Here is a 23289-nt window from a genome sequence, read left to right on the forward strand (position 1 = left end):
GGGGAACAGGATGGAAAAAGCAGTAGCAGTGTTATCTTGCTTTTGTACCCACAGGAACAGTAAAGCAGTATTTTTTTTTTTTCCTTCACACTGGGAAGTCTCTTCCCATAGTTCCCTCACCCTTAGGTAAGCTTCTGAGCTATTTGTATAGGAAGCCTGTGGTTTATAGGTCTATAGTGGGATGAGGATTATGTGATTAGAGGGAATTTGGAGGAAGAGGAACACTTGCACGTATACTTCTGCAGGAAGTGGAAAGGGTCTGGGATGAAAGGAACAGATTAGTGACTGCACATTCTGCTTGCTGCAATGACAGGGTATTTGCAGCATCGGACTGAAGAGTCAAGAACAACATTCAGCCTCCTGCAGTGGGTATTAGCTAATGGAAAAATGCAAAGATAGGGCAAGCATAGATACAACAGTGCTTTTTTGTATGCTCCTTCAGCCTCCGCCGATTTTTACTACAGACTTTAAATAGGGTGTTATCTCTGTGTTTAATAATTTTAGATGCGAATTTCTTCCATTAATTAGGCTAGTTATTTTGAGGGTTTATGGAAATACCTACAGCTTCATGTGACAATGAATTGCCCAGCTTAGTTGCATATGCATAAAAGTAGCTCCTTTTTGCTTTGCTATCTGCCAGTTTGATTTGGTGCCTCCTCATCCTTCTGTTGGAAGAAAGAATGGAAGAGTAGAGGAAGAACTACTCTAGTTTTCTCCATGCCACTTCTGACTTTGTAGGCCAGTATTATGTTCCCTCATTTGTTTCTTGTCTGTGTTGAAGGTATAGGTTCTGAATAATTCTTAACACTGCTTTTTTGCCAGTAAGCGTAAGGCATTTATAGTTCTTTGTGACAACGCTGGGCATCTGGTTTCTGAGTGATAATAGTCAGTTTGGGATGGCTTTGAGTTGGCATTTCCACATACACATGGAAGTGACTTCACTGTTTTGTATGCACGCAAAAATAGAATGCTCTCCTCCTCCACTCTTTCAATACTTAGACATTAACCTATGGTGTACTGCAAAATACATTGAATTCTACAATGGTTGTTCTGAACCTATGGCTGATAAACAACTGTGTGAAAATCCTCCAACTTAAATTAGAAAAAAGCAAAAGGTATTAATGGAATGTGAACTAAACTACCTTCTGCGGCTTCTGTTGTGCCTTTCTCTTAGAATGTCGGCTCTGGAGTGTTTGATTTGGAGGGAGTGGTGGGTGGTGGTGTACCTGTGTGTGGAGGAGGGGGTGATGTTGACTGGAAAGAGGAAAAAGCAGTGATTGGTATGGTAAAGAAGAACTTAAAACATAGATACTTTGCAGAAATAAGTAGTCCAATACCCTTTCTTTCACTGGCACTGTTGCTATAGCACAAACGTAAAGCAAAAGGAGAAGCCATTCAGAAATAAGCTGTTTCAAGACCTTCAGTCTATATATAAAATTTCTGGAAGAGCCCCATTCCTCCTCATTACCAGGCTTGCTCTCTGCCTATGACCATTTGGGCAAATATTTAGTAGAATGCAGGCGATTTCAACCTCAAAAGCCCTGAAATGTATGATGTAAAGTCTGTAATAGACTCATCATCCATCTTGTAGAACTAGAAGAATTAAAAATCAGTGCAAAATTACTTTGTTTATTGGTTTGGGGGGTGGGGGTGGTGGAGTCTTCCCAACTATCAAGAAAGAAACATCATTTAGTGAGTGGATAGTTGTACTTTTAAAGATCAGGATAATTAACCATATCACAGAATCCATCCATCTGCTCAAATACAGCCATCTAGACATGCTTGCCCAGGACCATGCCCAGACAGCTTTTCAGTATCTGCAGGGATGGAAACTCCACAATCTCCCGGGGCAACCTGTGCCCGTGCTTGGTTAACCTCACAGTGGAAGAGTGCTTCCTGATGTTCAGAGGGAACCTCTCATGTTTCAGTTTGCACCTATTGTCTCCCAATCTGTGAACAGAACTGGATTTGCAAGCACTTTTGTTTGCTGCTTTTGTTTTTCTGACTTAGTTGGAAGAAGTGAAGTGTTTGAAGAGTTAGCAAGGTCAAAGTTAGAGACTTAGAAACAGTTTAAATAAACAGGGGAATAACGTTGATTTTGTTTGAATTAGTGTTACTCCTGCCTAGTTTTGGAAAAGTGAAAAGATGGAAAGAATGTTAAAAGAAAATATTACCATTACTTAAGTTCAGTCTGCCTTTGCTGAAATTGTGACAATTTTAGATTGTAAGTTACTTCTTAAAATGGAAGAACTTTTAAATCTATGTTACAGTGTAAGAACATTTCATATCTACTCATCTCCTTTTGGTTAATTTCCAACTTGCATTTTTCTCCTAATAGGCAGAGGCCTTGTATTTTGTAACTGAGCCCATCTTTTAAAACATAGAGCCTCTGACTGATTGAATGAACAAATTAAACAGAATTTTAATTAAAAAGGTATTTCCCCACATAGTCTTTTTTTTTTCCAAGGATCTCACAGGGAAAATAGGCCAATGGCCAGTTGTGCACTACATGGAACAAACTGCAGACTGTAGTCCGCTGATGTTAGATATCTTCATAATACACAGATCTAATAACTTGGCAGCCTTACCAAGGAGGCTAAGGGCTAGGAATGGGGTGGAAAACGTGTTGTTGAGAAGCCCCAAGAGTGGCCAAATCATTTCAGAGTAGTGCTGTGGCAAACATAGCACAGGGGACTTGGTTTGTTATTACAAGCAGTGACATTTGGTGTATGACCAGAGTGTTCCACCCCTCTAGTGCTGCAGCATTTCATAGCTCAAGTATAGGCAGTTCTATAACCGAGCCTACATTTCCAATGCATGCGCACTTGCAAAAGGCATCATAGAAATGGAAGGTAAGATTCCGGTTGAGTATTCTAGATTTTGTTTCTTTGTTTAGTTTCTAGTTCTTCAACTGTACATAAGTAGTTCAAAACCAAAAATTAGACTTTTAATCTTACAGTCAAATTAAATTTATTTTTCTCTGCTTCATCCATGCAACTCCGTAGTTGGTCTTGTAAACACTGGTTTTACCATGGATGTGCTAGGGAGGCTCAGAGATCCAGCTCTGGCTTCAGTGGGGTTCTGCAGTAGTTGCAGTTGGACTAGAAGCAGGCAGGGGTTTCATATTCCTGGAGAATTTAGGAATTAACACAATTTTATTTATGGTGAGAAGTTGTGAAACTTTCAGGCACATGCAGCAAAACTCCTCGGGTAAATCCAAGTCACTTGGTAAGTGCCTGCAAATGTTCTTGGCTGGGTATTTTTTCAATGGATGTTCTACATGATTTAAAAAAACACCACCCCCACCCCCCAAACCCTCACATCATGATTTCATGGATCTTTTCCTGGGCGTACCACTCTTGTCTTTGTCCTACTGATATTACGGCTAATAACTGAGCTATATTTAGAGGAACTGCATGTCAGACTCCTTTCTTCCTCCTTTCTACATAAAATTTCAAAGGATCAAATGCCTGCAACTGACTCTGGGTCAGCTGTGGTTTTAAATAAGGGTGCAAATCTGTTCACTGCATTTATCCTAGTCTTTTTATTGTTTTTACTTCCATTTTATGGAGGAAAAGGGAAGTGTGTAAAAAGACTTCCCTCTAAAAATGGGCCTGAAAGTGGGAATTACTTTCTCAGGAGTTTACCACCTGTAGTTAGTCAGATCCACTGACTAGGAATATTAATGAAACATTTTCCACTGTTTTCATTAGTTCCAGAGAAATTAATTTATGAAATTAGATATTAACTCGGCTCACATCTGTAAACACCCCACTGAAACACCTTCTGTAAATGTCTGAGAATAGTATGTTTTGGTGCAGTATTTTCACCAGAAAATGCTCTCCAAATTTGTTTTTGAGGGTGTTACTCTCATTGTCCAGCTGACAGCTATTTTTGAGCTATTAATTTGAGTTATTAATTTTTGAAGGGAGCAAAATATTAACATTTTGATAAAGAATGTGATTAAAAATAGCAGACAAGTTTGCACTAATAGCTTTTGTTTTACTAAAATTATTTTCTTCATGAAGTCTTGTTCTTTTTTTAAATATAGGGGAACAGTTTGAGTAAAAATTTTTACATGACACTTTCAAATTATGAATTAGCTGGAATATTTGATAATGTACAGCTGCCTTGTATTTGTTGTGATTTCAGGCTAACCTGCGGAGTGATTCAGTTTGTAATGAAGTCTTACTGCATCAAGTACTTGAAGAGATTTTTCTTGTATGTTTCAGGTACTTAAGACACCAGCATGTGGGTATTACAGTGATCTACCCCTGTAACTGTCTGTGCTTGCCCTGCTGTGCAGGTGGAAGGATTTTTAGAACACTGGAGACACACTGGGCTAAGGGGCAGCAGTAGCGGGGCAGCTGGTTGCCGAGCCCCCTTTAAGAAGCGAGTACCGTTCTGTGTGCCCTCCTGCCTTCATTTCGCTGTCTTTACCTCGAGTTACAGGTCTGGCACGGATCAGTAGCTTGGTTTCTGAGTTTTCTCGTGTTAAGCTGCGCGAGTGAGGCCGGTTAGGAACTCGGAAGCGTGCGGCGAGGGTCCCCAGCGCGGGCCCTGCGTCTGACAACGCTGTGCGGTGACACCCACCTTCTGCTGGGCCGGCGCCACGAAGTTAAACCGTGGAGGAGCAGGGCCCGGAGGGTGGCTGTGGGGCAAAGGCCTCGCTCCTCCGGGCGTGCTGCGGCATTTCGGTTGACCTGCGTGACAGCCCAGCCCCTGCCGCCGCCCGCCGCCCCGGCGGAGTGACCGCGCCGCGGCTGAGGGAACCCGCGCCCTCCGCAGGGGCGGGCCGGGGGGGGCCGCTGCGGGGTCCGGCGCGCACCTCAGGGAGGGCGGGGAGGCGCCTCCCGGCTCCGCGGGGGGGGGGGGGGGGGGGGGGGGCGCCGCCGGGCTCTGGGCCGGCCGGCAGCCGCACAAAGCGCCGCTCTCCCCTCCCTTTGTCTGCGTGGCTTTGTCTCCGCCGTGTCCCCGCCGCGCGCCGGACTCCCCGCCTCCGGCCGCCGCCGTTCGCTTTGTGCCACCTGCGCGCCGTGGGAACGGCCGCTCGCCCAATCCCCGCGCGGCCCGGCCGGCCGCTCCGCCAGCGCCGCTCCTCGCGCGGCGCCCGCACAGGTGCAGGGGAGGCGCGCGGCCGCCCCCGCAACGCGCCGTCCCCCCGCGGGGCCTGTCCCGCCGCCCCCCCCCCCCCCCGGCAGCGCGCGGGCCGTGCGAGCCCCGCGCGCCCCCGCCGGCTGACGCGCCGCCCGGCCCGTAGGAAGAGGGCGGCGCGCGCCGCTCCGCACGGAACGCCGAGCGCGTGGGGGACGGAGGGGAGGGCGGGCGAGGGCGCGCGCGAGGGCGGGGAGGGGCGGGCGGGCGCGCGCGCGGGCAGCCCGGCGGGCGGGGCGAGGCGATAACCCTTGCGGAGCTGCCTGGGAGACCCCGGGTTTGGGGCTGCGCCAGCGCGCGCGGCGCCTCCTCCTCTCCCCTCCCGCCCCCCCCCGAGCCGAGTGGAAGGGGCTGGGGTTGGTGCCAGCAGCGGCGTGAGCGCTCGAGCGGCCGCCATTTTACGCCAGCTCCAGCACACTGTCCGGACACACCGAGGGAGCGGAGAAGGGGGGCAGCTCCTCAGCACGCCGAGCCGCTAGCCGCGCCCCGAGCCCCTTCGCACGGCGTTTCACCCCCGCAGCGACAGGTCAGGCGCCGGGCGCCGGCGGGCGGGCCGGCGGGCTTGGGCTCGCCGTGGCTCGGAGCGGTGGCAGCCGCCCGTGGAGCGGGGTGGGAGCGGGCCGGGGCAGGGCCGGGCCGGGCCGGGCCGGGCCGTGGAGGGGGTTGAGGCGGCTGAGGGGAGCCGGCGGGCGGGGCGGGCGGCGCACGCCGGGGCCCTGCAGCGCTGGCGGGCCGCGGCCCGGCTGCCAGGCGCTGCGCGATGGGTGGAGGAGCTGGCTGCCTTCGTGGCCGCTGCTGTCGGGCGGGGGGCGGCCGGGCTGGGCCGGTGCCCGCGCACTAGGCCCGGCAGCTGGCCGGCGCTGGGGCGGCAGCGGCGGCTGGGGGGACCCGGGCGGTCCCCGCGCGGGGCGCGTGGCTCTCGCCTCATTGTCCTGCCGGCTCCGCCGCTCCATTCATTGCCCGTGAGGGGCTGGGCTGGGCCGGGCCGGGGGGAGCCGCGCCGCAGCGGGGCGAGCCGCGACCTCCGTGCCCGGCGTGTGCGTGGGCAGGGGGGCCGCTGGGCTCTCGCGTGGCCCCGGTCACGTCGTGAGGCGGTGGGCGGCGGGCAGCGGCGCTCCACGGCCGGGCGGCGGGCCCCTGCATTGTTTCGGGGAGAAGTGTGGCTGGGGGTGGCGGCGGGGCCGGGAGGCGCCGCCAGCTCCCGGCCGAGTGGTGAAATCGGGCCCGGGGTGTTGCAACCGCTCTCTGGGGGGAATAGGGTGAGAGGTAGGGAACGGCTGGGGCTTGGGGTGGGGGGGAGCCGCTCCTCCTGCGGGAGTGTGGCGGGGAGGGGGGGGAAGTCGGTCACTGGAGGAAGTTGTAGGACATCTGAACGCGCAGAGCACGTGTTTCCATCGGGCTCATGGCGGCCGCCGCTGCCGCCGCCGCCGCCGTGGGTGGGTGCGGACTGGGAAGAGCGCTTTGTTCCTCTCGCTTGCCCGGCCGGCACCGGAGCGGAGGCGGAAGGGGAGCCCGGCCGCGGCTGGGGCGCGGAGAGGCGGCTCGCTCCGGGGGGCAGCGAGTTTGCAACGGGAGGTGGAGGCAGCAGCGGGTGTCAGTGACGGTATCGCGGTAGCGGCGGCGGCATGTGGCAGGTTTGCTTTTCCTCCCACCCCCGCCATTGGCTTCTTGCTCCATTTCTAACTTGTTCAGAGTCTCTTAGGGAGTGCGTTAGAGAGACAGAGAGAGGGAGGTGAGTCAGTGTCTGGCTGGGTTGTGTAAAACCTGCAGTGAAAGCTACCCCACCCCCGCTAGGCAGTGGCGTTAGGGCTTTCCTTTGTTTTAGTGCTTCTTTTGAGGAATTTTGCTCGTCTTCCAAAGCTAAAAGTAGCAGGGAAGTGGTCTACGTGGTGGGGGTTTTTTTTGGTTTTGGAATTTGTTTTTTGTAAGAATAGGGCAGTCTTGTTGCATGTATTGTCACTTGAATTGTTCTGCTTGAAGATATTTCTAGCTTAATTATGACGCTTATTGCATTTGCACAGATATCTGGAAACATGGCTACTGAACATGTTAATGGGAATGGTACTGAAGAGCCCATGGATACTTCTGCTGCAGTTACCCATTCTGAGCATTTCCAGACATTGCTTGATGCTGGTTTACCACAGAAAGTTGCTGAAAAACTAGATGAAATTTACGTTGCAGGTAAGATGTAAAACTTGCAAAACCGCACTTACGATATTTTATTGGATTCTGCTGTCTTTGGGCTAAAATAGCAACTTTTTGTGGTTTCCAAAAGTATGGGAACTGCAGACTTGCCAAAATCTGTGGATGTTTTCCATTCAGTGCGTTAATTTGTTGTATTCTTCAGAGAAGAGTCTTGGGCCGGGCCACTTGGTCTGAGGGGGGAAGGAGAAGTATGCAGCTGACCATAGCAACAGATCATTTTTAGGAGTAGGAGATGATGTGGTCTTTGTGCATTTTTTAATGTAGTTGTAGGAACTGTAAGTAACGGAAGCCTTGATAGTAATCTTCTCATATAAATGATACTTCATGACATAGTATTTGGGCTCATGGATGCAAAGGTTAGTGTAGTGGTTTTTTCAGACGTGGTAATAGCTAGCATTTTTTAAACTTGATTTTTGGATTGTGGTGGTCACTTTTAGTGCTGCAGTTTGTCTTTACAGTCTTCTGAAAATGTACCAAGGTACCATTGCTAGGCAAGCTAAGTCAGGTTTTGGTAGATCCTTCCAAATTAAGTGTCAGGATATTGAAAATAAACTTGGCACTTGTAACATCTGGGATTCACAGAAGTCAAATAAATACATAAATGCAGTAACAGTTACTCTGGATTTTAACTTTTTTTTTTTTTTACACTTTTTGATTAAAAAAGGTTAAATGCACTTAAATATTTATCTTTAAGAGGACTAAGTGATTTCTTAGGTATAGTAACTTAAGTTAATCACTGGTTGATTTAGGGGTCACTGAAATGTGTTAGATGTGTTAAATGTGGTTAAACAAAGATTCCTGCCCAAATATAATTAGTAATTTTTTTTCTTTTCTCTAGGGTTAGTTGCACATAGTGATCTAGATGAAAGAGCTATTGAAGCTTTAAAGGAATTTAATGAAGAAGGTGCATTGGCAGTTCTTCAGCAGTTTAAAGACAGTGATCTCTCACATGTTCAGGTAATGTTAAGCAATTTAGGATATAATTGTTGAGGGATAAACTGCTAGTTGGCTGGCAAGAGGTTTGCTTAAGTTTCTTTAGTGATCTATATGTGATAGGTAATATGAGCACTGTATTAGTTCAAGGTAAAGTTAGATTCTGGCTTGTCGTGTTTTCAGAACTGAAGATTAATACATCTTTTGCAGAACAAAAGTGCCTTTTTATGTGGAGTCATGAAGACATACAGGCAGAGGGAAAAACAGGGGACCAAGGTGGCAGATTCTAGCAAAGGACCAGATGAGGCAAAAATTAAGGTATGTGCCTAAACAATAAATTTTTTGTGGTCTATATGTGGTTTTTCAAACCTGTTGTGAGAGGTATCTTGATTATCTTGGAACTGTGCTTTTCTTAAAAAAGGTGTGTTGGATAATTTCTCATTATTGAAAGCTGTCACTTGCTTTTTTATCTTACACCTCTTCCTTTTCAAGAGGAAAGTTAATATACTCTTCATTAGTAGAACCGAATGTATATAAAAGTGAAAAAGATTTGACAGTTTGCTTTACATCCAGTTGAGACACTTACACTATTTCACATTTAAAAGTTTTTGGAAACTTGTCAGCATAGATCTTTAACTTGAGAATGCCTAACTTGAGCTATCGGTGGTTGTTTTTTTGGTTCTTTTCTGTTCTGTTTCCCCCATCCCCTTCAGCTCAGGTTTAAAGCAACTCCACAATGGGGAGGAGGTACCACATGTGTCTGAAAAAACCTAGTTTGTAATTGGTTTAGGATTTAGCTCACTTCTTATGATACAATCACTGTTCTCATAAACTGTACCCCAAAGTGTCTTAGTAATGGACATGCTATTTCTTGGACTGAGTCTTCTGCTAGCAAGAGACTCCTGTCTCAAGAGTTAGGTATATTGTGATTAGCAACTTTATCAAAGCTTAAGGAAAGGCCAACCCCCCCTAAGCATGCTTAGTTGATGTCTTGTAAAGCAAGAGAATGTTTCATCTTTTAACTTCCCGTGTGTGATGTGCAAAATTAATGTGTTACAAATAACTGTGTAGCTTGTGAAACTAGAAAATATTTTTTCTCCTGACTTTGAGGCTGGGATGCCACTAATTGTAAATTCAAAAAAACTGGTAGAGATTTTGTTACTACTACATTAAACAACAGTATGAGGACTTTGTTAACTAACTAAAAGCATAGGTTTTACTGCTGATGGCTATAATATTTTAAATAACTTATAATTTTCCAGTTGTGAAATCACTAACTCTTGATTATAATTAGGCTTGTTTAGTATGCTGTTTCTTTGTGTTAAGAGTTGATTGGTCTTTGTAGAAAATTATTAAGAATTCTAATTTCAGAGGAGTTTCTCATTATGTATTTGCATACTGAATTTCATGTAACATTTTAAATTGGTAGTATACCTGTAACTGTATGCAGTGATTCTAGTGAGGATCAGTTGTGCTGGGATGGTGTATGTGCCCACAAGGAATTTGGGGGGTATGGGGGGGTGGGGAGTGGGGTGACAGGAGGAAGTAAGTAGTACTACCACTTCAGTGTTTGGATACCTGAAGCAGTCTGGTGTTCCAGGGGTGTAAGCACTTAAACATGTGTTTTTTAACTTCACACTTATGAGTAATCCCATTAAGTGAAGGGAACTCCTGTGCATAAATGTTTGCAAGATTGGACATGCCAAAACAAGAAGTGGCTCAGACTAATATCTTTCTAATTAAAGGGAATGTCACTATTCTGTTATTTTGCTTTTTTTTTTTTTTTGTATGAAAATGAAGGAATTGGGAAAACTCAATGTCTGGTTTTGTAGCAGTATTTCTTTACCTGATCCTTCTGCTGGTTGTTTTGCAATTTTCTTGTTGAAGTACTGGCAGTAGGCTTGTTTGCCTGTGGGAGTTTCAAAAGCAGTACAGTTTAAGAGGGATTATAAGCATGTCTGTGAATGAAATGCATCTAAACTAGCTGAATGTGTATGTGATTTTAAAGTTCTAAGTTTTTTACTTGAAGGCACTCTTGGAGAGAACCGGCTACACTCTTGATGTGACTACTGGACAGAGAAAGTATGGTGGGCCTCCTCCCGAGTCTGTATATTCAGGACAACAACCTTCTGTTGGTACAGAGGTAAGAAGCAGATACTTATGTAGAGGTATTCTTATTCATTGGAAGTATTTTATTTTTTTTTATAAAAAACACTCTGTATGTGTCTTGTCTTGTAGATTTTTGTGGGCAAGATTCCAAGAGACTTGTTTGAAGATGAACTTGTTCCGTTATTTGAAAAAGCTGGCCCTATATGGGATCTCCGCTTAATGATGGATCCACTAACTGGTCTAAATAGAGGATATGCTTTTGTCACTTTTTGTACTAAAGAGGCAGCTCAGGAAGCTGTTAAACTGGTAAGTTTTCTTACTTGGATATTTTTTTTTTTTTTGGAAGAATGCTCTCTGGTTTGTAAGCAGTTGTCCTGATTCTAATGCTTGGGATGGAACTGTAGTTGTTAGATCACTTCATAAATGTCCAGTAGGTGTTTTTAAATACTTCTGCATTGCATATACATTTCTACTGGCTGTATTAGGGACACATTAAAAAAAAACAAACAGCCGATGGACTGCTGTTTGGACCAGCTAGGTGAGCCTTTATTACTAACAAAAAGTTGCAGTAGCAATAGTGACTTCCGAGCAGCTGTGCTGGGGCCGGTGTGGCGCACACAGGGAGCGTGGTGGGGTGGGCTGGGATCGCTGCTGTGCTGGCCGCCGGCAGGGGGCCCCGCCTGGGGAAAGGCTCTGAAGTCCCAGAATTTCATAAGATACTTCAGATGGGAAATAATCTCTCTTGAGTGTTACGGTCTGTTCTGTTTGCTGCAACTGACTGGAAAAAGTCATAAATCCTTCCAGGTTAAAAGAACATTTTCTTTGGTTTGCACAGAGGCATGAAATAGTTCGATATAAGAAATAGGCTATTCTTTGTAAGCTTTATAGGTTTTGTGCATGAAGAATCCATTACTAAAAAAGAGGGGGGAAAGAAACACCGCCCTGATCCTCGCACTGCTTCTTTGTTTTCCTAGTTGAGTTTGAATTTTGTTGAGCTAGTTACGGCTACGTTGATACAGCCAAGATCAGTGTGCATTATGCCCCTCAAGACTGCTAACCATACTCGCTCTGAGGTGTACTGATACTGTATTAATATAGTAGGGTAAAAGTGTTTTGTTTTGTAGTAAGGTACGTCTTAAACGATTAAGGTACTGTATTGACACTAATAATGTAAGTCATTTAGTGGAGAAAAATCAAACTGAAGATCGGAATGTGTTGAAGTGTAGAAATGTCTACAAAAGTGTGGAAATACAAAAATATTTGGTGTATGCTGTTTAGCTTTTTAAGAACAGTTAGTGTTCCTGTGCGCAATCCAGACATACTGAAGATAACTGCATATACCTCTTCATACTTCCGTTGTCAGCATAGCTATCTACATTGTGTGTGAACGAAGTTATGTACATGACGTAGCAAAAAAGTGAATCAAATAACATACATTGTCAGAGGTGCTTAGTAAACTAACAAAAAGGAATTTTTCTTCACTTAGTGGGATTTTGCTTAAAGCCAGTGTTCTGAATAGTCATTCAGGTTGTGTTTCCATAAAACTAACATCAGATCCTAGCCTCAGTCTTCCACTAAATGTTACAAGGGAGGTATGTGCTTGTCCCTTTTTATGTGATCTTTGATCAGTGGGAAAAAAAAAAAGTATTGTTCCGTTTTTTCAGTTAAATAGCTGCTGAGTGTAATAGTTGAAAAGTGTTGCGATTGATGGGACAGTTTTTCAGCCTTCATGCTAACCTCTTGGAGGGCAAGGTTAGATTTAAATTGGATCCTATGGCATTTGCCAGATTCTGAATGGTTCTAGTTGTAGTTGGCTGGCTAGTTTGGTGTATTATAAGTTTCCAAAGTTGTCTGGGAGTGATTTGCAGGGGTACTAGCAATATATGACTGGAGAGCTCAGTTGAAAATCGTAGGTCTGTCACTTGTATTAGTTACGCGTGCGTGGGAGAGGCTACTGAAAGATGTCTTAGAAGCACTGAGCCCTTGGTCCTAGCCATTGTAATAACCTAGTATTTTAACCGGTGGTGTTCTTTTTGATACTAGCAGTAATCTTCTGATGTGTATACAGCTTACTTTCCAGCTTTCTGGACTGGCATAGGGGTTCTTCTGTTACTTCCCATCTCCTTCCCGGAGGCTTCTCCCCCCCTGCCCCATTCAGGACTCTGTGAAATGTAGCAAAAATGAGAACAAAAATCTCTGCGCTGCCTGTAGCCTTCTGAGTAATAAGAGGGAGCTTATGAGGTTTTGTCAATGCCCAAACTGCAGCAGAGAATAAACTGACCTGTCTTGCAGTTGTTGTAATGTATTTTGTATACAGTTCATATTTGCATGGCTGTTGTATCATCCACAGTCTTTGTAACTACTTAATATAAACTGAACTGAAGTTTTTGGGTAAACTTAGTCTTGGCTTCTCTATTCATTAACCAGAAGAAATCCTGCAATTTAAAAGGTGGGAGCCTTGATTTTGTTCATGTATATGCATTTTCAAGCCACTTAAAGTGGAGAATTGCCTAAATTGCATTTGAAATGCTTCTGGGGCTGTGCTTGAGACAAAAATGGAGTGATGCTATGGCCTGATACTGAGAAGACTTACAAATATGAACAGCAGTTAAGTTTATGTTCAGTACTTAATCTGGTGTGGATAACCCTCGCTGGTTAAGTAGAAATGGTGTCTCAAATGTTCATACAAGCACTGATGATCAGAAGTCTGATTTAATTTTTTTTTGACCCCAGGCATTTTTTCTCTTTTTAACATGATTGTGTTTACCTTCTCTTTTATATAGAGTTAAGAATTGCGACTCCAGTTGTGTTTTTGCACACGTGTCCAATTCTCCCTCCTATTTCCTATGAAGCTGTTAGATTTCAGTTTTTTCAAAAGATTTCTGAGTGGTTAAAGTTACTGTAGACATGTGCAGGATGAATACTTATGATGTGAAGCTTGTAGGAAAACATACTGAAAACTATAGTAGCATACAGTGTATTTTTGATTAGAGCAAGTGTAAGCTTGATCAAAGTGTAGGTACAGGTGACTTATGCAAATATGCCCCTTAAAGCAGTTTGCCAGCTATGCGTAGCAGTAGAACTTGCCATTTGCTGCTGGAAATAAGCTAAAATTACTGGTGAAAGTTTTAGGTGGATAAAATGACAAGACAGACCTTATGCATACTTTGACCTGTTTGTAACAAGGTTCTTAGAGAACTTAGTAAAAAAAAAATAATAAAAAATTATAGTGTGTAGAAGGTAATAATATCTCTGTTACTAACTTTGGGCATTGATTCAGTGGTGACAGGAGGGGAAGCAGTATGCTGACATAGCTGATTTGGTAGCTTGATTGTTCTGGCACTTTACCCGGATCATGATTTGGGCCAGTTTATGTCTAATCTAAGTTTACAGATGGCATGCAAACTATTTACCTAAACCCACCAACTTTATATATAAAAGCACCTAGTTCAAGACTCTGTGTTAAGAGAAACATACAATGAAAAGTAGTAGTTAATGTTTTGTGGAAAAAAACTACTAGCAACTGCTGTCAGTGTGGAATTGCAATGCGGTAGATTTTTTTTTTCTTAGTTATGAAATACTACTGTGTTGCCATTGGTGTATGAGAGGCTTTCTTTGAATTAAATGTGGAGTAAATTTTGGTCTTACAACTTTTAACAGGAAGAGCCGGGTAATACCTTCTATTATTCATATACAATAGAATATTCCAGTTGGAAGGGACTGACTGACCAATTCAGGGCTGGCTGAAAATGCAAAAAGTATTTAAGGGCATTGTCCAAATGCCTCTTCTTAAACACTGACAGGCTTGGGGGTCATCGACCACCTACCTGTCTAGGAAGCCTGTTCCAGTGTTTCACTACCCTTTCAGTTAAAAGATGCTTCATAATGTAAAGAAGTGTTTCCTAATTTACACTTCAGTTAATGAATAATCAGTTTGTGTCCTATTTCCAGACGAATAAACTGTCAGCTTCTTTAAAGGTTTTTCTTTAAAGGATTTTTTTTTTTGTTTGGACTACTGTAATACGTCTCTTCAGTAATGTATATAAGTCTGTTTTTTAGTAATCGGAATAATACACATACAGTCTTTTATTCAGCTGTTTCCTACTTTAAAGTCAACTATTCCTGTGCCATGTGGGTGACAGATACAGAGGTACAGAAGTCTTTTACTGTATCCTACTGTGTTTTCAGACATAATTAGTTGGGAAGGGGCCACTCCAGATCCTTTTCACATGTACAGTACTCCTTTTAGCTCACTTCTGATGCAGATATTATCTAACTTTGAAAATTTTCAGTGATGTAGTTTTTGTTTGCACAAGGTAAATGTAAATAAATAAATAATCTTCACCCTGATTTTAGTGTACAGAGCAAGAAGGGGTGTGAGATTACTTGCTTGTACAGGTTTACCACCAAACAGAAAATAACTCATACAATAAATAGCTAGATTAAATCTTAAAAAGCTGTGCTGCTACTTGTCAATAAAATGTTGACCACAAAATACATTTTCCTAGCTAAAGAACTGTCTGTTGCAGGGCTTCCAGTTGGAAAGGGGTTGATGTACCACCAGTTGACCTCCCTGCTGCTTATTTGGATGATGCATGTCTGTGTCTGCATCTCAATGAAAGGCATTTTTTGTCAACAGATGTCTACAGTAATACCTTTTTTTTTTCCCCTTAAACTGCTGACTTGTTCAGGGTGTCTTCTAAACAATCTGTTATGGGAGAAGTGTTTGAACAGAAGTCTTAGGATTTCAAGTCAGTAGAAGGTTGTTCTTGCTGTTTACTATCTTTACATGTGTAATCTATGTGCTTTGGAAAGTATTTGCCAATTGCTCTTGCATGTTTTGTGAAGACGTGATCACGGCTCTCTTTCATTAACTATGGAACTTTAGAAGGGAATCTCGCTTTAATTATAACTCTTGTCTTATACACAAATCAAGAATTCATAAGTACAGTCTATAGAGGAACTTGCTTTTTTTTTCCTGCACTGTTGTGAAGGGAGAAGCCTTGACCTTGATGACTTGGACATAAGACTTACCTTTTCCATAGTAATAAGAAAGAGGCTTGAACAAGGAGGGAAGAATAATTGTTGACTGAAATTGTGGAGCTATCTTAGAGACCATGGCTATGCTTCAGAACAGTTGAATATGCATTGTAAGAATGTGTTAAGCTCCAAAGAATTTAGTATATTACTCAATGCTGTGTTTGCAATAGTAAAATATTTGGTATGCTGCTCTTGAGGGGAGTGAAAATTACCTGTAACTGATGGATGTCCAATTATTTTTCTTTCAGTACAACAACCATGAAATTCGTTCTGGAAAACACATTGGTGTATGCATCTCTGTTGCCAATAATAGGCTTTTCGTCGGTTCTATTCCTAAGAGTAAAACCAAGGAGCAAATTGTTGAAGAATTTAGCAAAGTAACAGGTAAGTCAAGAACTGTGTTTTGTAGAGCTAGAAAGATGTCAAACATGGTCAGTGATGAACTCTCTTCACCATCTTTTGGTTTATGGTTGAATGATGATGAATCCAAACAAAGACCACTCAGCATTTATCCTGACTTCTAGGTGGTTTTGGGGTTTTTTCAACTGTTGTTATGCTGAGGGCTGAAATACTTGTGATGAGACTCGATGTGTGGTTCCAGGTTTTACCTAGATAATAATTGTGTAACGTTAAAAAAAAACATTCAAAGAAATAGATGGTTTAATTATTTCAATACTAATGGATGTTTTAAAACCGTAAGGTAAAAATGAAGCGGGTTGGATAATGTGACTAGTTCTGTGCTTTAGAATTCTTAGTGATTTGATAAGGATCTCTTTTTGATAACAGCATATAAACTGGCAAAGGTAACATTTGATGGCTTTCTCTGTTACTGAACAATCTACTTTCAGGTTCCTTGGAGCAACACTGAAACTTCTTAGATGTCTAAAAATTGTGCAGGTTTGATCTCTTGTAGTTTAGACATCCATGGAAAAAACACATGCTGATAAGTGGTGTGTCTTAGAGGTTTGAGAGGAGAACTGACAAAGCACAACTCTTGGCTGCCCTTATCTCTTCTTCATTCAGTTAGAGGAAAGGTACTTTTCCATAGCTACTAAGCTTTCTTCATTTATAAAAACAGATCCTGAGTTGGGACAGTCTAATGTGTCTCTCTTAAAATGTTGGTCTTGAAGGTAGTGAAAGTATTATGTACTCGGTCTCAAAAGTCTAGTGTGTTCCTTCTTTTTTAGAACAACTTCTCAGATGTGTATTTACCAGAAAGATAATCCCCACTTTATAATACAAATTCATGGATTGAAACCATAACAAATAAATATTTTGCTTAATTTCAGAGGGTCTTACAGATGTCATATTGTATCATCAGCCTGATGACAAGAAAAAGAACCGGGGTTTCTGTTTCCTTGAATATGAAGATCACAAAACTGCTGCTCAGGCCAGACGTAGGTTAATGAGCGGCAAAGTGAAAGTCTGGGGAAATGTTGTTACAGTGGAATGGGCTGACCCTATAGAAGACCCAGATCCTGAAGTCATGGCAAAGGTAATAAAGCTATAAGGGAACCATAATACATGTAAAGTGCCTTGTTCCAAAGTAAGTACTTTCTGACATTAGCTTATGTTTAAATAGCATCTTTCAGCCTTCTTGACAGAGGTGAGATGGCAGGTGAGATGATAAAAATATGAATGCATTCTAGAATAATTGTTGTGAATTGAAAAACTCTATTGACTGATGTTATTTTGTGCTCCGAAGGCCGGATGTTGAATGTAATTCTTGCCAAAATGACACGTAGGGTGATGTACTTAATTTCTCATCTGGAAGTGGTGGTGGAGACTCCCAAAGTTAAAATGGTTTTGTAGCTTAATACTTGAAGGGACAGAAATCTAAATGGAATGATGGAACAAGCCTTAATTCTTTTTAAACCCAGAACTTTGTTTATCACTTCAGAATTGGAATGTGTCAGTTAGATGCACAAATGTATTTTCAAAGTTGCCTTTAGTAGTAACTTCTGAGAAGTTAGGTAATTGCATCATAGTTGGAACTCTGTATCTTTATTTTTTAATTTGGGGCAGTTAATTCCTTAAAATACCAAGACTAGTAATATTTTTGGATTTTGATTATTTCAATGAAACGGGAGTCTGGACTGTTAACATTTTGAAGTATGTTGTAGCAGTTGTTTTATGTGTGTGTGTGCGTGTGTGATATTTTGCCAGAAATGAATTACCTGATTTTTTCTTTTCCCGTCAGATAATGCTCGACCCTGTCTTTTTCAGTTATGTTGTGTAGCTGAGTTGTTTAATGGAAACTCCTAGCTAGCCCATATCCTTATCTCTTTCTCTTTGCTTGCTTTTCGTCTGTGCTTTTACTCTCATCTGAGACACGTCACTTGCTGGAGTCCTACTTTGATGGACCTAGTAAGATAGCTTGGCTGGGATCTCCTCTTTGGTGAGCCATAAGGGAAAAGGGTTGGGGTGGGGGCTCATTTTAGGGAAAAAGCTGCTTCTGTAATACAGGTATTACAGAAGCTTTTGGACTACCCTGTCTGCAGACTTCTAATTTTCTTGCCTGGCTTCATAGACTTATCAGCAGCGAGGAAGAGGCCTGCAGGTAAAATAAAAGCCAAAGGTGGCACTTCCTAAATATGGCAGCCTATCTATCGGTTTGGTTTCTTGGCTCAAAAGAGAAGAGACCTAATCCAGCAAACTATTAAAATAAATGAGCAGGAACTTCTGCTGACATGACTGAATAGATGAGCAGGAGGTGGTAGACAACATACTTGGCTGTCTTTCCTAAGTAAGTTTACAGATGTGGGGAGTGAAAAGCTAAAGAAATTGATGCTTGATAGTGGTTTGCCCCATTTAATGGTTGTTTTTTTTGTATGTGTTAATGCCTTGTATTGTTTTCTATTTGAAATGGGACGTGAAAAGGGAGGAAACATAAATATGGAAAATGTGCAGAAAACCAGCTTGCATACTTCTAGCGCCATATGCCAAAGACAGGGCATGGAGCTTGGGTTAAAGGCGTATGGAAGAGAGACTAACTGAATGAGAACGCTGAAGAAGTAGAGAGCACGTAGTGTGTCTCTGAAGCAGAAGTTGAAACAAGCAGTGTTGTGTCTGACCTTTCTTGCTGGCTGCGTCGCTTATTCTTGCAACAGGGAAGGTCTCTACTCTAGTCTTTCTTGCCCATTCAACTGTACATTTGGAGAAGGTCTGACCCATCTGGCACTGCTGAAAGTGTTAGGCTTACTTTCTGTTTATCGCTGTCTTTCTCCTAAGAGAAAAGAGCAGCTGAGCTGCTGCTGCAGTCAGTAATCTCCCAGATGAGAGCTGCAGTTTGGCTGTCAGTGCTTCGAGTACTGTTAATCAGGAGCAAAGGGAGAACTATTGACCCTTGTAGTCTTACACATTCCTGTGGTAGAAGGCTCTGGAGGAAACATTGTGAGTAGGAGTAGGAGGTTGCTTTTATCAGAATAATCATCTGATTGGCAGGTTTCTTGTCAAGACTGCTAGAAAAGCAGGTCCATGATGAGGAAGACATTCACCTTTGTAGCCAGAATGTGGACAGTGTTGATCTAAATGTCTTGCAGAAGCAGCATATAATTTCATCAATACATGGACACTTAATAGATTTCTGAAATGTTTACTTAAGCCTCTTTTTTCCTTTAGACTTGTGCTTAAATGCTGTGGAGAGTACTGTATGAATGCATACTTAAAATTTAAATGGGCTGTTACCTCAAATAGGAAGTACCTTGAGTGCGATGAGGTAGAAAGCTAGATTCTGAAGCTAGACATAATGTTCTGCAGTAGATTAGTGCTTGTACTGGCAGGTCAGAGTATAATTGGTTAAGTAATTGATCTGTGGTCCAAAGTGGACTTTTTCCCAACTTTCAGTAGCTGTGTTGATAGCTTAATTTCTCCTAAGTGTTATTTTGATGCCTCTTATAGTTGTAGCATAGGTGGATTCCTTAATGTTTTACTTGAATTCTGTAGCATGGCTGAGGCTACAAGGACATTCTGGAGTGGCAGGTTAAGCAGCTAAATAAAGTCTTATGCTTGTGGCTGCCTGGTAGATTGCAGGACAGGAGATGGGGTTAGTAACCCTTGGAGAATGTGGTAGTGGAGTCTGAAGTGTTTGTGCTGTGGGTAAGAGGAGGAAAAAGGAGCAGATCCCAGAAAGGTGTGGGGCTACTCCAGTCTTCAGCAGTTTAAAAAGTGAGTTCTGCCTTTGTGACAAAGTGCTGCTGCTTGGGTATGTCACTTGTTAGGTGTGTATCTGTGGTTCCTTGGTGTTATAATCTCTGGGTCCTTGGTGTTACAATCTATGAGTCTTAATGAAGAGGACTTCCTTTTTTTCTTTTTTCTTTGTTCTCTTTAGATAGCTCAAATGAAATTGAAATGAGTTCATCTTCTTTCAACCTATGCTTTAACCTGCTTCCTAACTTTGACATCATCTTTGGTTCAGCTACTCTTTTAACATGTAACATGACCAAAGGTATTAAAAAATTTCAGCTGTTAGAGATCAAGTTAGTTGCTTTTTAATTTTTTAAAAAATGTTGTGTTAGTGCATATTGTAACAAAGTGATAATGTTGGAGGTTTTTAATCATGTTTGACACCATGTCAGTTATTGTGGGTTTATTAGTGAAGGCTTCTTGGGCTTCCTCATGAGATTGTAGTTTCCATTCTTTTCTAAAGTACAAGCATAGGGAATATTTGTTTGAAAGTTACTGCTTTTTAAAATCATCGCTTACATCACAAACTTACTGTAATTCATTTTTATGAAATAAGGTTATGGTAGCAATTAGGACAGTTCACTAAAAATGGTTATTACATAGGGGTTACAAGAATGAAAGGTTGCTTTTGCCATTGAGGCATGTAGGAGAGACTTAACACCCGAGGAAGCAGCTTTCCTCATGGAGATGGCTATGACTTCTGTCATCTGAGAATCGGCAAGAATAACTATTGCCAAAGACTAGAGTTGATACTCTGTGTCAGGCTTAAAATCTGTAATACCCCTTCTTCCAAACTTGGCACCCCATCCTAGCTCTTCTAGTGAGTGAGATGAAGATCAAGTTAAATCTATCCTGTTTATTTTAACTTAATGACATAGTAATAAAAAGGGTGTCTGGATTTATTGAGTTCCAGTATGTGGTGGGAGTAGAGAGTATAGCTCTGCTTAAGAAATGGAAGCATGCTTTCTTTGGTCGCTTCACCACCGTGTTATTTGTGTTGACCATCAGGGTTAGGAGCAGGAAGTCAGCACTGCCATGTGCGACGTTTGCTTGCTTTTTGTCATAAGCTAATTTGAAGCCAGTAGCGGAGGGCATGTGAGCAGAGGTTGTAGGCCTTTGCAGCTGATGTGCAACTGCATTGTAGGAAAGTAAGGCTGTGAGCATATTTGGCAGTGGGATGTGACTAGACTGTCAGAGCATGGTGGCAGTGTGTGGAAGGGACTCCCCCCAACAAGTGAAGGAGGCTTGTAAATTGTGAGAACTCACGGATGACGTCATGTAAGCATGCTAACGTACGGTCATTTAGTGCAGGCTCAGTGTGGATGCAAGGATGAGTCTTTGAATACTAATGGGTCACTAATACATGTGATTTCTGGTGTCCAGTTTATGTTGTCTGCTACATTAAGAGTCTAGTTTAAGCTTCTGTCACACTGCTCTGTATCGTAAGCCGTTGGTGGTTGATGAAACTTTATATTGATTTAGTCACTGTCAGGCAGTTAACAGGGCATATATCAATAGTTGAAAGATAACCAACCTCTCTGACAATGTAAGTTGCATAGCAGCCTTTGTGTAACTTAGGAGCCGTATCGCGTGCTTTAGAGAGCCAGGGGAGGGAGTAGACTTTTCAGAATTATTGGGGGTGGCTGTTCCTCAAAGGAAGGACACAGTTTGACTTGTGAGAAAGTTCGTGGGTTACTTGGCAGTGTCAGCCATTGTGTATTCCATTTGGTCTGTGTTCTCTCTTCTAGCTGTGGCTTCAGGTCACTGAGTGTTCCTCAGGCAAGCACAGTCCTGATGCTAGGTATTTGTTGTAGCTATAGTGTGGGAGCCACAAGTTAAGCAGCTTGAAAGCTGCAGGCTTGTCACCTCTGACCTAGATATTATAATGATGACTGTTCTGCAGATACCTGTGCAAAAACCTGTCTAAACAGTGAAATGTTTTGATCAGTTATTTTGTGTGTAACCAGTTCTAGCTGCCTTGTTTCAAGTTTGAAACTGTTCTGAGTTGAAAATTACTGCTGCTAGGATTCTTTTAAGCATTAAATTAAACATTAAACAAATTGTGTTGACTTTCAGGGTACTAATACTCAGGTAGTCATGTTTGAAAACAGATCTAATATTTCTATCGGTTAGGGAATTTTGGAGCTAACATGCTGTATGAGTATATAAATCTACATATTCATGTATATGTATATAAAATGCAATGATATTTTCAGGACTGCCAATAGCAGTGACTTGCAAACTTCATCCTGTGTTTTGGAATTAGATCATACTTCTAAGTCTTCTTTTTTTTTTTTTTTTAAAGGTTAAAGTTTTGTTTGTACGCAATCTTGCCAATACTGTGACAGAGGAGATACTAGAAAAGGCCTTCAGTCAATTTGGAAAGCTAGAGCGAGTGAAGAAGCTAAAAGACTATGCTTTCATTCATTTTGATGAACGGGATGGTGCTGTAAAGGTAAGTGAAGACTAACTGTGTGTACATAATAACTAAATGTGATGTTTAGAAGCTGTGTACTTTTAACTTGAGAAGAAGCTCTGTCTGGAGAAACAGTAACACATTGTCACTGATAACTGTCCTCTCTGGGTGTCTCCTGGAAAGATGCAGTTGCTAGCTTGAAAAGTGGATCTTAGATGCACCTATCCTAACTAATTCTGCTGATGCGTATCGAAGGAAACTGTATATGTTATCATTTGAAACTGAAGTGCCAGAGTTGAATGACTGTTCTCACCAAATTATTGGTAGAATCTAAAGCAGTTTCTCTAGGGCAGGTGATAAAAACTTAGGTATTTTTTTTATTTTCTGGGAACAGAATGACTTCTTTTTTATGGTGTGGAATGAGCACCTTTCTCTTTTTTAAAAAGGTACTGGACAATTGAGTAATTGTCATTCCTGGATTTTGCTAGCTTGGTCTTGGTGTTTTTTCTCCTGTCATCTGCCATTAGGAAGGGAAAGTGTAATTCCTCTCCTGCCTATAGTGTATGTATTTTTTTATTTTTTTTTGTGTTCTGTGGGAGGATGGTAGGATACAAGGGGATTCACTTGTTCTTGCTTATCCAGATGCCTTAAAGCAGATCCTTAGGAAGATGATGGAAAGAGTCTTTTCATAGGATATGTATCCCATCAAGGCTTAGCTATGTCAAGCCTTTAAAAGTGCTAGAATCTTTAGAATTACCCTGCTTGAATTTAACTTTCAGCAATTGTGACCCATAGGAATTGTATGTTGGGTTTTTTGTTGGTGGTTTGGTGGTTTGTTGTGGAGTGTTTTGTGGTCAGAATAAGACCTAAATTCTGATTTTTGGCTTCTGGTTTAAAAATGAAAGTTACATTCATTACAAGTAAAATAAAGGAATAAAAACACATTGATCTTTACCTTTAGTAATGTTTGCATGTGTGCTGACTTCAGAATTATTCCCATATTGCAAAACGTGTACTTTTAAGAGGACAGTTCCGTCACTTCATTAATTTGAAACAGCTTGCAAAGGTTGAAGCCTATTTACAGCTTTGAGTGGAAGACTTCTAAACTGATACATGCAGTCCTGGGTTTGAGAGCCAAGTTAAAGAGGAAATGCGTAACTCTAGAACCCACAATACTATGCTGTCTGATTATTTAAAAAAATAATTAGCTTTATATTGTTATTTTAGCTCTGGGTAACAAATTGTAA

General features: G+C 42.4%; 1 protein-coding gene across 5 annotated transcripts in view; it reads left to right on the forward strand.

Annotated features, from left to right (window-relative positions):
* The first annotated feature begins 5479 nt into the window (after positions 1 to 5479).
* Positions 5480 to 23289, forward strand: part of SYNCRIP (synaptotagmin binding cytoplasmic RNA interacting protein) — a 26245-nt gene continuing 8435 nt past the window's right edge. For 4 of the 5 annotated variants that reach the window (XM_056342491.1, XM_056342492.1, XM_056342493.1 and 1 more), the window contains exons 1-9: positions 5536 to 5680; positions 7176 to 7335; positions 8198 to 8316; positions 8503 to 8610; positions 10322 to 10435; positions 10531 to 10707; positions 15690 to 15825; positions 16731 to 16936; positions 21932 to 22081. In XM_056342491.1, the coding sequence (XP_056198466.1) occupies positions 7188 to 7335; positions 8198 to 8316; positions 8503 to 8610; positions 10322 to 10435; positions 10531 to 10707; positions 15690 to 15825; positions 16731 to 16936; positions 21932 to 22081 (1158 nt within the window). In that variant the 5' untranslated portion in view covers positions 5536 to 5680; positions 7176 to 7187. Of the gene's footprint in view, positions 5681 to 7175; positions 7336 to 8197; positions 8317 to 8502; positions 8611 to 10321; positions 10436 to 10530; positions 10708 to 15689; positions 15826 to 16730; positions 16937 to 21931; positions 22082 to 23289 lie in introns of all 5 variants that reach the window. The other variant, XM_056342495.1, reaches the window with a different exon arrangement.

The sequence above is a fragment of the Falco biarmicus genome, chromosome 6, assembly GCF_023638135.1.
Source record: "Falco biarmicus isolate bFalBia1 chromosome 6, bFalBia1.pri, whole genome shotgun sequence".
NCBI classification, from domain to species: domain Eukaryota; kingdom Metazoa; phylum Chordata; class Aves; order Falconiformes; family Falconidae; genus Falco; species Falco biarmicus.